We start from the raw sequence: 21,020 nt of genomic DNA, 5'->3' as shown, positions 1-21,020 counted from the left end.
ACTTTGATATTAATGGAGATACAATCACTTCCGGTTTGAAACGTCAACGTCAATTTTGACATATTTGTCATCTTCATTAAAAAACCTTTAAAATGAGTCCAAACAAGACGCACTTATCTCAAAAAACAAAAAAATTAGAATAAAAAACATTAAACCTGAAGTTAGCAACAATGAAGATAGCAATTTATTTTTTAAATATTAATACCAACCTTAATTTTTTATTTTTTTTTTATTATATTTTTGTTTTTGTCACAAATATTAAGACATTTTATAAAAATTAAGAATATGTCAAAATGACGTTGACATTTCAAACCGGAAGTTGTTTATATCTCGAGTAATATTGGAATTAAACGTATCATGTTTGGACTCATTTTAAAGGATTTTTCACGACGATTACAAATATGTCAAAATTGACGTTGACATTCTTAACCGGAAGTTGACCAAAACTTCATTAATATTAAAGATAAATATGTCGTGTTTGTAGTCGTTTTAAAGGATTTTTAATGAAGATTACAAATATGTCAAAATTGAGGTTGACATTTTAAACCTGAAGTTAGTTATCATATAATAGACAACTTCATGGTGTTCTTTCATGATGTATTCTTTATTAAAAAAAACCTTTAAAATGAGTCCAAACAAGACGCATTTATCTCAAAAAACAAAAAAGTTAGAATAAAAAACATTAAATCCGAAGTTAGCTACAATGAAGATAGCAATTCAATTTTTAAATATTAATACCAACTTAATTTTTAATTTTTTTTTATTGTATTTTTGTTTTTGTCACAAATATTAAGACATTTTATAAAAATTAAGAATATGTCAAAATGATATTGACATTTCAAACCGGAAGTTGCTTATATCTCGAGTAATATTGGAATTAAACGTATCATGTTTGGACTCATTTTAAAGGATTTTTTCACGCCGATTACAAATATGTCAAAATTGACGTTGACATTCTTAACCGGAAGTTGACTAAAACTTCATTAATATTAAAGATAAATATGTCGTGTTTGTATTCGTTTTAAAGGATTTTTAATAAAAATTACAAATGTGTCAAAATTGAGGTTGACATTTTAAACCTGAAGTTAGTTATCATATAATAGAAGTTTTATAGCTGCAGTTAATCTACTGTTAGTCACTTTTCCGCAGTTTTCTTTTTATTTTTAACGAAAAACGAGCTTACTACCCTAACAAAAAGTTAATCAGGTCTAGAATCATCTTCAAAACAACCAAAATCTAACCATCGGGGATTTTAACCTGGAAAGAGTGTATAAAGCAGCAATAAAAAAGCTATAAATAAATCTAAATTAACGAAATATTAATTGTTTATTTTTTTAATATCAAGTTGGTAATTAATTTGACGTTTATTTTACATAACCTCAAACTTAGTTTTATTACAAAAGTTTCTACATTTACAACTAATTAATAATAATTAAGTAATAAAACTCTTTATTTCTTTTTATAAATTAATTCTTAATACATATCAGAAATTGCGTCGATTTGTTTAGTTGGTAACAACGGCTTCGTCTTTTGCAGCCGCAACGGCTGCTACTAAAGCGGCGCCTCTTCCACTTCCATCTTCCGATAACATCAAATCAAACTTAAATAAAAAAATAATAAATGTTTAATTGATAACTAATTAATATTTACCTTTCTTCCAGGATCGACTAACTCACTAATTTTATGCATCATAAGTCCATGGAAATACGGATGAAACCTATAAACACTTCCGTCAACACCGATCGTTACATGGGGTTCACCCATTTTATTTAATAAAGCTGCTAATGTAGCGGAAACTAATCCGGCGGCTCTTCGTGAAACAACTTCACAAATGAAGCGGATGTTCATCATATCAGCATCGGTAGCGTGCCCCAAACCAAGTTTTTGAAGAATCGGTTTTTGTTTCGTATAAACACCCTGTAAGTCTCCTTCGATATCCGATACGAATTTAGTTTCAAATTTTTCACGCTCTTCTAATAGGGGTGACGATTTTCCACCGAAAAGTAGACCATCCTTCGTGAATTTTAAAATTATTAATCGAGCCAATTCCCCCATGTACATCCCAGAAATCATTTTTTCAAACCTTAAACAAATTAATTTTAAATATAGTTCAAATTTAATTCTAGAAAGCTAAACTGTTCAAAAGTTATTAAAATTTTTACAATTATTAGTCAAAATATATCATTGAAAACATGTTTAGGTCAAATTTGGAAATTTCTTCTTGAAACCGGTTTCTGACATTTCACAACATTAGTGACGTAACTAATATGAATTATGTAATGATTCTAGTTCTAGATCGAGTGTTAGTTCTAGTGACAGTGTTAAGTAGCGCTAGTAAGCACTAGATAGTGCTAGATTATACCGGGTGTTTCATTTAAAATGACATATTCTTATATCTCGAATAAACAAAAACTCGAATCGAAAAAAGTTTCAAGTAAACATTTTTTGGTGAGAAGGGGGACACATTGTACACGTGAACAGAATTTTTTTCAGGGTTGCCTAAAGGCCCTTCTGACGTCATTTTTATTTTTTCAAATGGCACATATACTTTTCGAACACGTGCAAGATCGGTTACGAATGAACAGAATCAAATTGTTGTTTTAGCAGCTGTAGATGTTAATCGTCACGTAAGTTGGCGTCAATTGTCAAAAGATTCAGGCATTTCGTTAACGAGTGTACACATCGGATTTTGAATGTTAATTAGTTTCACCTGTATCATGTCTTTCTACAGCAGTGGTGTCCACTAATTTTTGATAAATTAGTGGACTTTTTATCGACTTTTTATATAAATGTCTTGCCAAGATCGACCGAAGGGTTTAAAGTAACCTTCTTTTTTTTTTTGCTCTGAGGCCCAGATATAGATATTTCAGATTCATGATTTTCTTGGCGATCGACGTATCGCCAAGAAAATATGAGTTCAATCTTTTTATGGATCTAGTCTTTATGGTACATTACTAAGGTTTTATGTATAAAAAGTATTTCCCCATCGCTTTTAGTTTTTGAGTTATAATTGAGTTAATTTTCGAAAATCAACAATTTTGATGTTTAATCGATTTAGAGCTTATAAATAAAAAATGGTAATAATTGGGTTCAATCTTTTTATGGATCTAGTCTTTATGGTCCATTACTAAGGTTTTATGTATAAAAAGTATTTCCCCATCACTTTTAGTTGTTGAGTTATGATTGAGTTAATTTTCCTAAATCAACAATTTTGATGTTTAATCGATTTAGAGCTTATAAATAAAAAATGGTAATAATTGGGTTCAATCTTTTTATGGATCTAGTCTTTATGGCCCATTACTAAGGTTTTATGTATAAAAAGTATTTCCCCATCACTTTTAGATTTTGAGTTATGATTGAGTTAATTTTCAAAAATCAACAATTTTGATGTTTAATCGATTTAGAGCTTATAAATAAAAAATGGTAATAATTGGGTTCAATCTTGTTATGGATTTAGTCTTTATGGCCCATTACTAAGGTTTTATGTATAAAAAGTATTTCCCCAATGCTTTTAGATTTTGAGTTATGATTGAGGTAATTTTCAAAAATCAACAATTTTGATGTTTAATCGATTTAGAGCTTATAAATAAAAAATGGTAATAATTGGGTTCAATCTTGTTATGGATTTAGCCTTTATGGCCCATTACTAAGGTTTTATGTATAAAAAGTATTTCCCCATCACTTTTAGATTTTGAGTTATAATTGAGTTAATTTTCAAAAATCAATAATTTTGATGTTTAATCGATTTAGAGCTTATAAATAAAAAATGGTAATAATTGGGTTCAATCTTGTTATGGATTTAGTCTTTATGGCCCATTACTAAGGTTTTATGTATAAAAAATATTTCCCCATCACTTTTAGATTTTGAGTTATAATTGAGTTAATTTTCGAAAATCAACAATTTTGATGTTTAATCGATTTAGAGTTTATAAATAAAAAATAGTAATAATTGGGTTCAATCTTTTTATGGATCTTGTCTTTATGGTCAATTACTAAGGTTTTATGTATAAAAAATATTTCCCCATCGCTTTTAGTTTATGAGTTACGATTGAGTTAATTTTTGAAAATCAACAATTTAGATGTTTAATCGATTTAGAGCTTATAAATAAAAAATGGTAATAATTGGGTTCAATCTTTTTATGGATCTAGTCTTTATGGTCCATTACTAAGGTTTTATGTATAAAAAGTATTTCCCCATCACTTTTAGTTGTTGAGTTATGATTGAGTTAATTTTCATAAATCAACAATTTTGATGTTTAATCGATTTAGAGCTTATAAATAAAAAATGGTAATAATTGGGTTCAATCTTTTTATGGATCTAGTCTTTATGGTCCATTACTAAGGTTTTATGTATAAAAAGTATTTCCCCGTCACTTTTAGTTTTTGAGTTATGATTGAGTTAATTTTCAAAAATCAACAATTTTGATGTTTAATCGATTTAGAGCTTATAAATAAAAAATAGTAATAATTGGGTTCAATCTTTTTATGGATCTAGTCTTTATGGTCAATTACTAAGGTTTTATGTATACAAACTATTTTTCCATCGCTTTTAGTTTTTGAGTTATGATTGAATTAATTTTCAAAAATCAACAATTTTGATGTTTAATCGATTTAGGGCTTATAAATAAAAAATGGTAATAATTGGGTTCAATCTTGTTATGGATTTAGTCTTTATGGCCCATTATTAAGGTTTTATGTATAAAAAGTATTTCCCCATCGCTTTTAGATTTTGAGTTATAATTGAGTTAATTTTCGAAAATCAACAATTTTGATGTTTAATCGATTTAGAGCTTATAAATAAAAAATAATAATAATTGGGTTGAATCTTTTTATGGATCTAGTCTTTATCGTCCATTACTAAGGTTTTATGTATAAAAAGTATTTCCCCATCGCTTTTAGGTTTTGAGTTATGATTGAGTTAATTTTCAAAAATCAACAATTTTGATGTTTAATCGATTTAGGGCTTATAAATAAAAACTGGTAATAATTGGGTTCAATCTTGTTATGGATTTAGTCTTTATGGCCCATTACTAAGGTTTTATGTATAAAAAGTATTTCCCCATCGCTTTTAATTTATGAGTTACGATTGCGTTAATTTTTGAAAATCAACAATTTAGATGTTTAATCGATTTAAAGCTTATAAATAAAAAATGGTAATAATTGGGTTCAATCTTGTTATGGATTTAGTCTTTATGGCCCATTACTAAGGTTTTATGTATAAAAAGTATTTTCCCATCGCTTTTAGTTTTTGAGTTATAATTGAGTTAATTTTCAAAAATCAACAATTTTTATGTTTAATCGATTTAGAGCTTATAAATAAAATATGGTAATAATTGGGTTCAATCTTGTTATGGATTTAGTCTTTATGGCCCATTACTAAGGTTTTATGTATAAAAAGTATTTTCCCATCGCTTTTAGTTTTTGAGTTATAATTGAGTTAATTTTCAAAAATCAACAATTTTTATGTTTAATCGATTTAGAGCTTATAAATAAAATATGGTAATAATTGGGTTCAATCTTTTTATGGATCTAGTCTTTATGGTCCATTACTAAGGTTTTATGTATAAAAAGTATTTACCCATCGCTTTTAGTTTTTGAGTTATGATTGAGTTAATTTTCAAAAATCAACAATTTTGATGTCTAATCGATTTAGAGCTTATAAATAAAAAATGGTAATAATTGAGTTCAATCTTGTTATGGATTTTGTCTTTATGGCCCATTACTAAGGTTTTATGTATAAAAAGTATTTCCCCATCACTTTTAGATTTTGAGTTATGATTGAGTTAATTTTCAAAAATCAACAATTTTGATGTTTAATCGATTTAGAGCTTATAAATAAAAAATGGTAATAATTTGGTTCAATCTTGTTATGGATTTAGCCTTTATGGCCCATTACTAAGGTTTTATGTATAAAAAGTATTTCCCCATCACTTTTAGATTTTGAGTTATGATTGAGTTAATTTTCAAAAATCAACAATTTTGATGTTTAATCGATTTAGAGCTTATAAATAAAAAATGGTAATAATTGGGTTCAATCTTGTTATGGATTTAGCCTTTATGGCCCATTACTAAGGTTTTATGTATAAAAAGTATTTCCCCATCACTTTTAGATTTTGAGTTATAATTGAGTTAATTTTCGAAAATCAACAATTTTGATGTTTAATCGATTTAGAGCTTATAAATAAAAAATGGTAATAATTGGGTTCAATCTTGTTATGGATTCAGCCTTTATGGCCCATTACTAAGGTTTTATGTATAAAAAGTATTTCCCCATCACTTTTAGATTTTGAGTTATAATTGAGTTAATTTTCGAAAATCAAAAAATTTGATCTTTAATCGATTTAGAGCTTATAAATAAAGAATGGTAATAATTGGGTTCAATCTTTTTATGGATCTAGTCTTTATGGTCCATTACTAAGGTTTTATGTATAAAAAGTATTTTCCCATCGCTTTTAGTTTATGAGTTATGATTGAGTTAATTTTCAAAAATCAACAATTTTGATGTTTAATCGATTTAGAGCTTATAAATAAAAAATGGTAATAATTGGGTTCAATCTTGTTATGGATTTAGTCTTTATCGCCCATTACTAAGGTTTTATGTATAAAAAGTATTTCCCCATCTCTTTTAGTTTTTGAGTTATGATTGAGTTAATTTTCAAAAATCAACAATTTTGATGTTTAATCGATTTAGAGCTTATAAATAAAAAATGGTAATAATTGGGTTCAATCTTGTTATGGATTTAGTCTTTATGGCCCATTACTAAGGTTTTATGTATAAAAAGTATTTATACATACCCATACCCATCGCTTTTAGTTTTTGAGTTATGATTAAATTAATTTTCGAAAATCAACAATTTTGACGTTTAATCGATTTAGAGCAGTAGTGTCTACTAATTTTTGATCAAAATCGACTTTTTATGTAAATGTCTTGCCAAGATCGACCGAAGGGTTTCTAACCTTACTTTTTTTTTGGTAATAATTGGACCTTTTTTTATTGATGGCAATTTGAATGACAGAAAAGACTTTATAAATTTTAATCAATGTTCTAAGGTGATTTCAAAAATGAAGAAGAATTTTAGTACTATTTATTTTAAGAAAAAAATTTTTTAAGCAAAAAATACTTAGTTTGTCAAGTTGTTTAAGACGTATGTGATTTTAAATGAAACACCCTGTATATTGTTAAGAAACATAGAAACTTTCTAGTTCTAGGTCTAGTGTTAGTTCTAGTTTTATTCGTTATTCAGCACCAAACTGTTGTATATCGTTATTAAAATCGTAATTTAGCGAGTACTTTAGCTTTCTAAGGTTAATAAAATAAACAAAGCTGATTTTCTTACAATTGTTTGCCGGGATTAATAGAATTTTTATCAATTTCTCTGTCATAATCCGTTACACAAAAATCAATCCCTCCGTCATCTCCAAAAGCGCCCCATTCCGTGTTAATAATAACATTCCCCGAACCTTTATCGGGTTCGTCAAAAAACTCCGCGTTTTGTTGCTTTTCCACGTAACAAGCATTCGTTCCCGTTCCAATAATCAACCCGATTTTGCAATTTCTATTCCTCCAAGCACACGACATCAACGTTCCCGTTGTATCGTTTAAAATTGCGGTTACGTTTAATTTGATGTCACCTCGTCTTGCAATTGCCTCCCTTAAAAGTTGTACGACATCGTTTCCTTCGACTCCGGAACATTGAAATCCTTTTGTCCATCTTATTAAGATGCCTTTTGTTAAACCGACTTGTTGACATGGAAAACTGAATGTAAATCCTAAACTTATCGGTTCTGTATCTAAGTGTTCTTGTTTAAGGAATGTTGCGAGACATTCGGCGATGTGATCAAACATTTTATCACCGGGTCCGACCATTTCAGCTTTTGGAATGGCGAAGATTCTTGATTTCATTTCGAAATGGGTTTCGCATAATTCTATTAATAATACTCGGAAATTAGTTCCACCTAAATCTAAAGCTAAATATCTTCCTTTCTCTAAAAGAAATTGTTTAAATTAATTTAAGATTTAAAAGGAAAAAATAAATAATTACTTACCACTTCCTGTTGGAAGATCTTGTACATAAGTGACATAACATTTTACCGCCGATGTAGGTTGAGTCGCTTTTTTTAATCCCGCCTCAACGTCTTGCCGGAATTTGGTCATAATCCTCTTTAATACATCATCGTCTAACATTAAATTTTTCAAAGCTTCTTTTACCTAAAACAAAAAAGAAATTATTAGGTTAATTAATTCAAATACGTACTAAATTTGAAACCGGCGTTTCGAAAATATCTCCTCCGCTATCAAGGTGGGGTGCCATCACGTTTACTTTTATGATATTAAATTAATTGTTTTATTTTTATTTTTGCCAGGTTCAACGCGATGACGCTTCGAAGGTGAAATGAAATGAAATGAGGCCCACGCTGGCGACACACCCCCAAATCAATAATTTTTGCGTCACCACAACATGAATAGTGACGTCATTAAATCAATAATGTTGGAGAAATTGAAAAATTTATTTATATTAAATTAATAGGTAAGTTTGTTTATGTTCAAAAAGAATGTCGATATGTCAACGTAGTGTGACTTAATCAGCTGTTATTAATCGGCATCTGAAGACGCACGGCTAAACCCGAAACTTTCTAGTTCTAGGTCTAGTGTTAGTTCTAGTTTTATTTGTTATTCAGTGCCCGATTGTTGTATATCTTTATTGAACTGACACACTAGAGTCATTCGGGTTTAGCCGTCTTGAGAGATTAGAAAGTTTCTGGACACTTTTGGACATCTTTAAAAATCGTCTGGAAATCTTTATAACTGTCTAGAAAGCGTTTAAACGCTATTTGATAATTATAGAGACCATTAGAATGCTTCTGGACACTTTTGAACATCTTTAAAGTCCCCTAGTTTATTACTAGAAGTAGAACTAACACTAGACCTAGGACTAGAATTATTCGGATTTAGCTCTTAAGACGGCTAAACCCGAATGTTAGTTCTAATTTTCGTGTAGTGCTAGTTCTAGTACCAATGTTAGCTTTGGTTTAATTTATAATTCATCGTTGGATTATTTTACATTTTTATTAACTTAACACATTGCTGTCCGTTGGCATAGTAACTATAATAAGCTTTCTTGTCGGAGACTCTACAAATAGATTAACATCCCTCATCTTATCCATTTTACAAACAGACAAGATCACATATCAAATTCGAAATCAGATTATTAGTTACTAATTTATAAAATTAAAGTTTAAAAAGTTGTAAAATGAAATTAAGGACGAAGTGTTACAAGTTAACAGATTAAAATTTAAGAACGCTCTTTTTTAACCAAAGATATATTAAGAAACAGGAATAATTCAGGAATCATCATATGGCAATCGACGATTTTTTTTAATCAATGTGAAATGATCCAAAACACACGTTAAAAATAAAAAGAAAGTACGGAAAAGTGACTAACACTAGATTAACTTCAGTTATAAAACTTCTATTACATGATAACTAACTTCAGGTTTAAAATGTCAACCTCAATTTTGACATATTTGTAATCTTCATTAAAAATCCTTTAAAATGAGTACAAACACGACATGTTTATCTTCAATATTAATTAAGTTGTGGTCAACTTCCGGTTAAGAATGTCAAAGTCAATTTTGACATATTTGTAATCGTCGTGAAAAATGCTTTAAAATGAGTCCAAACATGATACGTTTAATTCCAATATTAATCGAGATATAAGCAACTTCCGGTTTGAAATGTCAATGTTATTTTGACATATGCTTATTTTTTATAAAATGTCTTAATATTTGTCACAAAAACAAAAATATAATAAAAAAAAAATTAAAAATTAAGGTTGGTATTAATATTTAAAAATTAAATTGCTATCTTCATTGTTGCTAACTTCGGGTTTCATGTTTTTTTTTTCTAACTTTTTTGTTTTTTGAGATAAGTGCGTCTTGTTTGGACTCATTTTAGAGGTTCTTTTAATAAAGAATACATCATAAAATAACACCATGAAGTTGTCCATTTCTTTATTATATGATAACTAACTTCAGGTTTAGAATGTCAACCTCAATTTTGACATATTTGTAATCTTCATTAAAAATCCTTTAAAATGAGTACAAACACGACATATTTATCTTGAATATTAATGAAGTTATGGTCAACTTCCGGTTAAGAATGTCAAAGTCAATTTTGACATATTTGTAATCGTCGTGAAAAATGCTTTAAAATGAGTCCAAACATGATACGTTTAATTCCAATATTACTCGAGATATAAGCAACTTCCGGTTTGAAATGTCAATGTTATTATGACATATTCTTATTTTTTATAAAATGTCTTAATATTTGTCACAAAAACAAAAATATAATAAAAAAAAATTAAAAACTAAGGTTGGTATTAATATTTAAAAATTAAATTGCTATCTTCATTGTTGCTAACTTCGGGTTTCATGATTTTTATTCTAACTTTTTTGTTTTTTGAGATAAGTGCGTCTTGTTTGGACTCATTTTAGAGGTTCTTTTAATAAAGAATACATCATAAAATAACACCATGAAGTTGTCCATTTCTTTATTATATGATAACTAACTTCAGGTTTAGAATGTCAACCTCAATTTTGACATATTTGTAATCTTAATTAAAAATCCTTTAAAATGAGTACAAACACGACATGTTTATCTTCAATATTAATGAAGTTATGGTCAACTTCCGGTTAAGAATGTCAAAGTCAATTTTGACATATTTGTAATCGTCGTGAAAAATCCTTTAAAATGAGTTCAAACGTGATACGTTTAATTGCAATATTACTCGAGATATAAGCAACTTCCGGTTTGAAATGTCAATGTCATTTTAATATATTAATAATTTTTATAAAATGTCTTAATATTTGTCACAAAAATATAATAAAAAAGAATAAAAAATTAAGGTTGGTATTAATGTTTAAAAATTAAATTGCTATCTTCATTGTTGTTAACTTCGGGTTTAATGTTTTTTATTATAACTTTTTTGTTTTTTGAGATAAGTGCGTCTTGTTTGGACTCATTTTAAAGCATTTTTAATGAAAATGACAAATATGTGAAAATTGACGTTGACGTTTCAAACCGGAAGTGATTGTATCTCCATTAATATCAAAGTTAAACATGTCGAGTTTGGACTCATTTTAAAGGATTTTTTATGAAGTTAACAAATATCAGCATCAACTATCGGCACATTATCGAAATCAAAAGTATGGTTACAGTTTATCATATGACTGGCCAAAGCACAGTGAGTTTGAAGTGAAAATCCAATTTGTGATCAAGCGCCAAGATGGGGCTAATAGGAGAACCCATAGGAGTACCAAACTTCTGAACATAAGTAAGTATTGTCAAAAACAAACTTTAAAAGTATACAAAAGGTTTCCAAATTAAAACTGTCACAATATTAAGGACCAAATCCAGTGGGATGTTCGTAAAAAGACTTATTACGTCAAGTGAAACGACAACAAAGTTTTTAGGGATGTGACAGCCTTTTATTTGACTGACACAATCAAAGGTGTCTTTTACATTGTAAGATGTAGTGTTACTTAAACACTTTACACTAAAACTGATAGCTATGTCTCTTTTCTCGATTTTTAGAGTAGTCACATGTGAGAATAATTCTGTGATTTCTGATTGGTACACCAAACCGACATATTCGGGACGTTACATCAACTATTTCTCCTCATTCATTTAACCATAAAAAGAATTTGTGATAACAAGTTTCAACACAACGCGCTGTTTAAGTTAAAAAGGATTTTTATTGGCAACAGTTTTCCTAAGCACTTAGTAAACAAGATTCTTTTCTCTTCTTCCAATAACATCTCTCAACCAACTGTTAACAGTATTTTTGATATACCACCTACCCGATAATCTAAATTTAGTAAAATTATGAAAATCCCAAAGATGTTTGATAAAATTAAAAAAATAATTGGACCCCATCTGCCACCTGATAGAAAAATAGTTGATTACTACCCTTATAGGATAGGTTGTTGTTATAGTAGCATCAAAGATAAAAATCCACTGATGTACAAATCGAATATCATCTATCGTATCATCTACCTAAGATCCATAAACCAGATGTCCCGCTACGCCTTATTGTTAGTAGCATAAATTCTCCTACCTATCAGCTAGCAAAACACCTCGCCAAGATTCTGGTATCAATTAGGAGTATGAAGTTAGATCTCCAGGATATCCTGGTAAGTTTCGACATGGAATCTATTCACCAGAGTACCAGTCAAGGATGGTCTTCGCTAGAAACTCAATTCCACAAAGTATATCCTTATTGTATCCACTTTGTATGTTCGAGAGGCATCTTCGGGCATTTCTTCATTATTAGAAAAATGTAAGATTTGTTGAAAACGATTTTGAGTCATCCCTTTGCCAAACTTTGCCGTTTCAATGTGAACCAATAATCGTTAAATCATTAAAATATTTAAACCAAGATTTTTTTTATATCAGTTGTAATGGTATCTGTCCATTTTCTGTCTCTTTTTTCTAAAAATATCCTCAGAATTCTCATCAGGGTCGTATTCTCATTATTTTCATCGTCAGATAAAGTATCAACATATATTTCATTAATTCTATCTTCAAAATCTTTTGCTTCCATCGTAATTCAGCTTGTATTTATTGCACATAAAATTAAACTAATGACACCTGTCAAAGGACGTATAAATGTCAACGACACCTATCGTTTAAAATTAAAATAACGTAACTCTACGTTATTACTTATTATACTGTTGGATTTTGAATATAAAAAGACGTAAACGATAGTAAACGGACAGCAATGTGTCAAAACTAGAATGTTCTATATTTTTGTTGACGTTCTATATTACGTCTTTAGTTTACGTTTTTTTTTTTTTGTTAGGTTGTCAAATAAAAATATAACCTAAATTATTTTATGACGTAATTAGGTTAGGTTATGTGTCAAAATGGAAACGTCAAATTAAAATTTTTTTGGTGTTTAGAAATTGTTTGAAATAGTTTTAAAGGTGATAAAAAATTGTTTAAAACAATACTTCAAATAAAAATGAAGGATTTTTTTGAAATAAATTAAAAAATTAATTCAATTTTTTTAAGGTTATGTTTTAAAACGAAAAAGAATAATCGATATATTTAATTCGATCGACTAATTTACACATTTAATAACGACATATTTAAAATTTTTTTAACAAGTGATTACAAAGTTCTACAATGACGTATTAAGCGATTTCGAGTTTTTTTAAATTCACGTATTTATGGTTAAACTTACTTTTTGATCTGCTGGTTCAACTGTTGGAAGAGGTTTGGGTGTATTTTTCGCACATAAACATTCCCTTTCTGTAGCCATAATGATAAAGAGATGATAAAAATTTCACTACAAATTTTTTGACAATTTTTTTTTGAGTGATTTTTTAAAATAATTTTTGAAGTTTTGAATCAAATTTTTAATCATCATTGATTTAAGATCAATTGAGATAAATCATCTTGGAATCTATTTTTGAAATAATCAATTTACTATGCACGTAGTAATCGAAATAAATTGGGTGTGATTGATATGGTTAAAAATAGAGGAAATTCTATTTTAAGCTTAAATTTAATCTTACCGTTGGATTTACAGCCATTTTTTGCACCGCTTTTTAAACAATTCTGTTAAGAACTAAACAACAAAGAGTTTATCTCCAATTTAAACCTTTTTTGTAAACGTAATTTATGGTTTAGGTCGCTTCAAAGTTACTTGAAAGTCAAATTGTGTGTAGAAAACCTTTGCTCTACCTGTGACCTAAGTGTTATTTGTTATCTACTTTTTAGTGCACTCTGTGCAACCGCAAATGCAAAAAAAAACAGCAATAAAATAGATTAATGTTTTTTTTTTCGACCTTGGTAATTCAATTTGAATTATGTTGAAAGAATTTTTTTAAATTCTTTGTTATTATTTGAAATGAATATTAAAAAGATAAGAATTCGAAGGGAATTTTAACAAATAGAATTGTTTAAATAATTATTTCTCTTTCACATTATCGCTATTTATATTTTCCTTCTCTTTTCTATTCCTTACATAACCTCTATCTATATTAATTGTCATTTTTTGACAGAATTTTTAAATCAAATTAATAAAGTTATGTATCCATCTCTTTCGCACACCAATAAATCCGATTTCGCTCTCACTTACATCCTTTTTACGTCACCCCCTTTTACACACCCAACATCCATATCAATCTAAACATCTATGAATGTCAATTTTTTGAAAAACTAAAAATTGACAGATATTAAACATAACCTCAAAAAAAAATTTTAAGACAAGAATAATAAATAAAAAACCCTTTAATTTGATACTAAATTCAAATCATCATTCTTCTAACAGAATTTCTAAATCAACTTAATAACAATAATTGTATCAATTTATAAATCCATCTCTTTCGCGCACCAAAAAATCCTATTTCACTCTCACTTACATCCTACGCACACTCCCTTTTACAGACCCAACATCCATCTCAATCTAAACATCTATGACTGTCAATTTTTTAAAAAACTAAAAATTGGCGGATATTAAACATAACCTCAAAAAAATTGTTTACGACAAGAAATAAATAATAAAAATATAATAATAAATAAAAAATCCTTTAATTTGATACTAAACGCAAATTCAATTCAAATTATCAAATCAAATTCTTTTCAATTTTAATTCAAAAAGGCGTAATCAATTAATTTTAAACCTATCTCTCTCTCTCGTGTTATCACCATACATATTTTGCATCTCTTTTTATGCCTTACATAACCTACATCCACATTAATTATCATTTTTTGACAATATTTAAATCAAATTAATAAAGTTATGTATCCATCTCTTTCACGCACCAAAACATCCGATTTCGCTCTCACTTGCATCCTACGTACATACCTTTTACACACCCAACATCCATCTCAATCTAAACATCTATGACTGTCAATTTTTTCAAACACTAAAAATTGACGGATATTAAACATAACCTCAAAAATAAAATAACAAGAAATAAATAATAAAAACGTAATAATAAATCTAAACTAAACGTAAATCATCAAATCAAATTCTTTTCAATTTTAATTCAAAAAAGCATAATCGATTAATTTTAAATCTATCTCTCTCTCGCGTTATCCCCTTACATATTTTCCATCTCTTTTTATGTCTCACTTAACCTATATCAATATTAATTGTCATTTTTTGACATAACTTACAAATCAACTTAATAAAATTATTAATCATATCAATTTTTAAATCCATCTCTTTCGCGCACCAAAAAAATCCTATTTCGCTCTCACTTACATCCTACGCACACTCTTTTTAGACCCACAACATCCATCACAACATAAACATCTATGACTGTCAATTTTTTGGAAAACTAAACAATTTCTCATTTTATTTCAATAACTTTTTAATAATGGTTGAAACTCTAAGTGTTTCCCTATCGGGGACTGCGTTTTCACTACTTCTTTACGACAACGTTTGTTCGTTGTACAATCAAGTAAGTAAAATCAACAAATTAACGTAAATTAATAAACATAACCTCAAAAAAAATTGTTTAGGAAGGCTTTTTGTTGGGAGATATCACCGAAAATGAAACGCAATCGTTAACTGATAACGATGTTAATATGGTTAAAAAGGAGCGAATTATTAAAATAAATACAGCAGTTCCTTGTCCAAATATTGGATTTTTTTATGATGGAACTGGAAAAATTGATAAGAACAAAATGGAAGAATTTTTAGGTGGCAATTTAGGAAAAGTGGTCGCTTGGTTTAAATTTAAGCGTGCAAACGGTTTTAGACTTACAGTTCGAGAGAAAATAATCCATAAAAACTTATCTAAATCATTCAGTATTCTTGATAATTTATTTACGTGTTGTTTATTGACGAATTCATTGAACAGAGAGCACCCGACGCATCTTTATTCGCAAATTTTTATTAGATACAATGAAATGGCTTTTCAAAATGTTTCAATGCATATAGTGAACTTATCAGATCCAAGTCATACTTATAAGAATCCAGAAATAACATCAGAAAGTTCTAAAAGACTTTATCGATCTTTGAATTTTGAAAAAAAAGATTGTTATGGTAGCGACATACTTTCAAAAATAAATAAAGCCATTGAAACAAGAACAGACGAAGCTTCCAAACAATTATTAGAAGCTGAAGAGAGAATGCGACAATTAGAAAAAAATGTTATGGAATACCAAGATAAAATAAGAGAGAAAAATAACAAATTAAATGGCTGTATTGAAAATGGAGTTAATTTCGAGGAAGGAAACTGTAATAAAGCTTGTTCTAGTGTTAATGACTAAAAATTAATTAACTTTAATAAGAAGTTGCTCAAACTAATTTTTTTTTCGTTAGTTTATTTTTATACAGTGCCAAAAACTATTTCTGTTATTTAAACTCATTTTTTCAGGTGCCTTTAATAAATATTAAGTATTTTGAACTCAATTTTTATTAGTTTATCACCTCCACTTTTATGTTGGTATCACTTCTAACCTCAATCTGTCAAAAAGCAAACGTCAATAAATTACATATTTTCCGTCAAAGGTGAATAATTCATGCATAAAGTTAAAGTGAAACTGAAATGGCTTTTAAAACGTTTCAATGCATATAGTGAACTTATCAGTAATTAAAAATAACATCAAAAAGTTCTAAAAGACTTTATCGATCTTCGAATTTTGAAAAAACGGATTGTTATGATAGTGATATACTTTCAAAAATAAATAAAACCATTGAAACAAGAATAGATGAAGCTTCCAAGCAATTATCAAGGTATGATTTCTTGATAGGTATAAAATAAAGACGGAATTTTATTTACTATTACAATCCACTAGATGGCGCTAGATAATCGCCGTCAGTGTCATATGTCAATGTCAGGGATAATGTTAACTTCACATTTCTTTGCCATAAAGAAGACATCACAAAATTTTATTATAAATATGTTTGTAAAATTAATTTTGTTCAACTTTTGTAAAAGGATAAATAGCATATAAAAGGTAAAACTAGAAAACTAAATTCTAAGAACAAATTGGCTGTTCAAGGCAGTCATATTTTTTTAAAGAGAATAAAATAAATTTATTTAATAAACTATTGTGTTCTATTTATCAATTAAACTAAGAAGTGGAAACCTGAGTATAATTGAACTCAGGCATTGTATCATACATACATATACATATAAATATACCGAACACATTCAAATATCGCGGTTTATTAAAATTACTTCTATTACAATCCCCTTGGCGATGCTGCATTCAATTTGGTCGGTAAAATAGTGCGGAATAATGCTTCTATATAAGTGAAATATAAATAGTTTCTATGTCAATTATTGGAGGCAGAAGAGAGAATGTGATAATTAAAAAAAAATGTTATGGAATAACAGGATAAGATAAGAGAGAAAAATAACATGTCAAGGAAGGAAACTGTAATAAAGCTTGTTTTCGGATTTTTTTTGTTAGTTTATTTTTATACAGTGCCAAATACTATTTCTGTTATTTAAACTCATTTTTTCATGCTTCTTTAATAAATATTAAAGATTTTGAACTGAGTTTTTATTATTTTAAACTTTCTAACCTCAATCTGTCAAAAAGCAAACGTCAATAATCTATTTATATATTTTCACATTTTTCTCAAAAAGAATGATGCGGGTACAATTCCCATATCGCGAACTTATCAGATCCAAGTTATATTTATAAGAATCCGGAAATAACAACAGAAAATTCTAAAAGACTTTATGGATCTTTGAATTTTGAAAAAAAGGATTGTTATGGTAGTGATATACTTTCAAAAATATAGCTTATTGGAAGTTGAAGAGAGAATGCGACAATTAGAAAAAATGTTATGGAATACCAAGATAAGATAAGAGAGAAAAATAACAAATAAGATGGCTGTATTGAAAATGGTGTTAATTTCGAGGAAGGAAACTGTAATAAAGCTGAATAACGAAAACTTAATTAACTTTAATAAGAAATTGGTCAAACTAATTTTTTTGGTTAGTTTATTTTTATACAGCGCCAAAAACTATTTCTATTATTTAAACTCATTTTTTCAGGCGTCTTTAATAAATAAAGATTTTGAACTGAGTTTTTATTATTTTATCACCTCCACTTTTATGTTGGTATGACTTCTAACCTCAATCTGTCAAAAAGCAAACGTCAATAAACTATTTACATATTTTCTTTGATAAATTTTCCATTTTCTCAAAAACGATGATGAACCCCCAAACAACATTTGGTATTCAAAGTACAGCGGGTGCAATTCCCATCAGAAATGAAAAAGGTAACTTTATTTCTCATTTAATTTGTGATCTAATTTTCTCATCTTTTCAAAGGTGAATTATCGATGCAAAAAGTTAAAGTGCACCGATACGTATCGGGAAAACGACCGGATTACGCTCAAGACGGTGAAAGTTCATCGGAAACAGACGAGGAAGATTTCTTAGATAAAAGAAATCCGGCAACAATCCGAGAACAAACTCCCGAACGAGAACAAAGCGACGAAGAAAATTTGAACGATCCCCGTTTACGTCGATTAAAAATCCGCGAGGTTAACACTGAAGTTCGTCCAGAAAGACGACGTCACGTAATCGAACCGGAAGTTTTAGAAGAAAGCGATAGCGATTCCGATGTACCGCTTCATCACAATCATTTACCCGAACCTAAACACACTTTAGAAGCCCCCGATGACGAAGAATCCGAAGTGGAATTAAGCGACACCGAAATCGAAAAGCGACGTGAACTATTAAAACAAAGAATTTTAGTAAAACAAGAAGAACAAGAATTTTTAGCAAAAGAGGAAGAAAAATCCGACTCGGAATCTTCAGAAAGTTCCGAATATGAAGAATACACCGATTCGGAAGAAGAAACCGGCCCAAGATTAAAACCTGTCTTCGTTTTAAAACGAGATCGAATCACCGTCATCGAAAAAGAAAAAGAAGCTTTAAAACAAAAACAAGCGGAAGCCGAACAAGCTAAATTAGCAGAAGAAAGAAGAAGGCAAACACTAAGAATGGTCGAAGATGCCATCAGAAAAGAGAATCAAGCTAAAGATAAAGATACAAACGAACCGCACATTAACGACGTTTGTACGGATGATGAAAACGATGAAGTCGAATACGAAGCATGGAAATTAAGAGAATTAAAAAGAATTAAGAGGGATCGTGAAGAACGCGAAGCCGTTGAAAAGGAACGTTTAGAAATTGAAAGATTAAGAAACATGACGGAGGAAGAACGAAGATTAGAATCGAGATTAAATCCGAAAATGGTTACAAATAAGGCGATTAAAGGAAAATATAAATTTTTACAGAAATATTATCATCGCGGTGCTTTCTATTTGGACGAAGACGACGATGTTTATAAAAGAGATTTCTCACAAGCAACATTGGATGATCACTTTGATAAAACAACTCTTCCAAAAGTGATGCAGGTGAAAAATTTTGGTCGATCTGGAAGGACCAAATACACGCATTTAGTCGATCAGGATACGACGCAATTCGATTCGCCTTGGGTTAGCGAAACGTCGCAAAATTTAAAGTTCCATTCGACACAAGCCGGAGGGGTTAAACAAGTTTTTGGGAAACCGTCGTCGAAAAAACGTAAATTGCAACAATAAATAATAACAATTAGGATGTAATTGATTATGTATTAAGTGAAAATGTAATAAAAAGAATGGTTTTTATTAAAATTAAAACGTCAAAATGACATATTATTTGAAATGTCAAAATGACATATTTAAAACTTCAAATTTAAATATTAATTTTTTTAATAATTTATATTATTATTGGATTCTGGTTTAATTTTTAATATTTATTAATCATTAATTAATAAAATTCCTATAAATAATAAATTTATAAAAAAAGAAATCGTGTAAAGTTGGTTGCCTACTTAATAGCGCTTGTTAGCATAAAATATTCAAAATGACATATGTACATTTGAAACGTCAAATTTAAATATTAATTATTTTCAATAATTTATATTATTATTGGATTCTGGTTTAATTTTTAATATCTATTAATCATTAAGTAAAAGCTAGTTAGCATAAAATATTCAAAATGACATTTGAAACGTCAAATTTAAATATTAAATTTTTTCAATAATTTATATTATTGGATTTTGGTTTAATTTTTAATATTTATTAATCATTAATTAATAAAATTCCTATAAATAATTAATATAAATTTATGAAAAAAAAATCGTGTAAAGTTGGTTGCTTACTTCTTAATAGCGTAAGAAGTTAGCATAAAATATTCAAAATGACATATTATTTGAAACGTCAAATTTAAATATTAATTTTTTTTTAATAATTTATATTATTATTGGATTTTGGTTTAATTTTTAATATTTATTAATCATTAATTAATAAAATTCCTATAAATAAAAATAATTAAAATAAATTTATGAAAAAAAATTGTGTAAAATTGGCTGCCTACATCTTAATACAGGGAAGAAAGTGTCCGTTATAGCTCAATAAAAATGTACAATAATCTAGCGTTGAATAACAAATAAAACTATACTAACATTAGAACTAACACTAGACCTAAAACTAGAAACATTCTGTTTAGCTCTGTACCTGTCTTAAGACGGCTGATAAGTGGTAGGTTGCGACAGTTAGCATAAAATCACTTATTTTGCATATTTTTATTGAACTAAAACTAGAACCAACACTAGACCGAGAACTAGAATCATTCGGGTTTAGCCGTCTTGAGAGACGAGCGGCTAAACCCGAATGTTTCTAGTTCTAGCGTTAGTTCTACTTTTATTTCAAGGAAACTAACAAAAGAACTAACACTAGACCTAGAACCAGAAACATTCGGGTTTAGCCGTGTGTCTCTTAAGACGGAAACTCAAAGTCATCATAAGGATCACCTTTTTCAAGCAAAACTTCTCCTTTGTATAAATAGTTTCGTAATTATTATTCAAATATTACGAGATATATGAAATTCCCGGTATAATTTAATAATTAGATGAAAGTTAGGTTAGAATCCATTTAAGTTATCGCCTCCTTACAAAATGTCTCCAGATATTTAAATATACTCTAGGTAGA

At 28.6% G+C, this 21,020-nt stretch overlaps 3 protein-coding genes across 6 annotated transcripts; 2 read left to right on the top strand and 1 right to left on the bottom strand.

The window, feature by feature from the left end:
• Positions 1-1,307: 1,307 nt before the first annotated feature.
• Positions 1,308-20,680, bottom strand: LOC111413194 (hexokinase type 2-like). 4 transcript variants are annotated; one of them, XM_071195478.1, is made up of 5 exons: positions 20,547-20,680; positions 8,047-8,209; positions 7,338-7,986; positions 1,651-2,083; positions 1,308-1,600 (listed from the first exon to the last, which is right to left on the bottom strand). In XM_071195478.1, exons 1-5 carry the CDS (start codon positions 20,589-20,591, stop codon positions 1,505-1,507), a joined length of 1,386 nt encoding a protein of 461 aa, XP_071051579.1. In that variant the 5' UTR covers positions 20,592-20,680; the 3' UTR covers positions 1,308-1,504. The 4 variants fall into 4 exon arrangements, with proteins under 4 accessions (XP_071051579.1, XP_071051580.1, XP_071051577.1 ...); XM_071195479.1 differs by lacking the exon at positions 20,547-20,680 and adding an exon at positions 13,579-13,798; XM_071195476.1 differs by lacking the exon at positions 20,547-20,680 and adding an exon at positions 13,245-13,386.
• LOC111422002 (BRISC complex subunit FAM175B-like) lies at positions 14,672-16,425 on the top strand. Its single transcript, XM_023055202.2, has 2 exons — positions 14,672-15,474; positions 15,536-16,425. The coding sequence occupies exons 1-2, from the start codon at positions 15,391-15,393 to the stop codon at positions 16,286-16,288; spliced, it is 837 nt and encodes a 278-aa protein (XP_022910970.1). The 5' UTR covers positions 14,672-15,390; the 3' UTR covers positions 16,289-16,425.
• On the top strand, positions 18,101-19,678 carry LOC111421999 (Microfibril-associated protein 1). The gene is made up of 2 exons (XM_023055199.2): positions 18,101-18,257; positions 18,310-19,678. Exons 1-2 carry the CDS (start codon positions 18,188-18,190, stop codon positions 19,587-19,589), a joined length of 1,350 nt encoding a protein of 449 aa, XP_022910967.1. The 5' UTR covers positions 18,101-18,187; the 3' UTR covers positions 19,590-19,678.
• Positions 20,681-21,020: the final 340 nt, after the last annotated feature.

Source organism: Onthophagus taurus, chromosome 3 (genome assembly GCF_036711975.1).
Source record: "Onthophagus taurus isolate NC chromosome 3, IU_Otau_3.0, whole genome shotgun sequence".
In the NCBI taxonomy this organism is placed as follows: domain Eukaryota; kingdom Metazoa; phylum Arthropoda; class Insecta; order Coleoptera; family Scarabaeidae; genus Onthophagus; species Onthophagus taurus.
Note: the sequence above shows the minus strand (reverse complement) of the source record. Positions and strands in the feature narration are given on the sequence as shown.

Bases quoted from the DNA above. Each gene is read 5' to 3' on its own strand.
- LOC111413194 (XM_071195476.1), bottom strand. From the start codon at position 13,322: ATGGCTACAGAAAGGGAATGTTTATGTGCGAAAAATACACCCAAACCT. The intron at 7,987-8,046 runs GTAAGTAATTAT...AATTTCTTTTAG, and splicing joins AGATCTTCCAACAGGAAGTG to AGAAAGGAAGATATTTAGCT. The intron at 1,601-1,650 runs GTAAATATTAAT...TTTTTATTTAAG, and splicing joins TAGTCGATCCTGGAAGAAAG to TTTGATTTGATGTTATCGGA.
- LOC111422002 (XM_023055202.2), top strand. From the start codon at position 15,391: ATGGTTGAAACTCTAAGTGTTTCCCTATCGGGGACTGCGTTTTCACTA. The intron at 15,475-15,535 runs GTAAGTAAAATC...AAAATTGTTTAG, and splicing joins TTTGTTCGTTGTACAATCAA to GAAGGCTTTTTGTTGGGAGA.
- LOC111421999 (XM_023055199.2), top strand. From the start codon at position 18,188: ATGATGAACCCCCAAACAACATTTGGTATTCAAAGTACAGCGGGTGCA. The intron at 18,258-18,309 runs GTAACTTTATTT...ATCTTTTCAAAG, and splicing joins TCCCATCAGAAATGAAAAAG to GTGAATTATCGATGCAAAAA.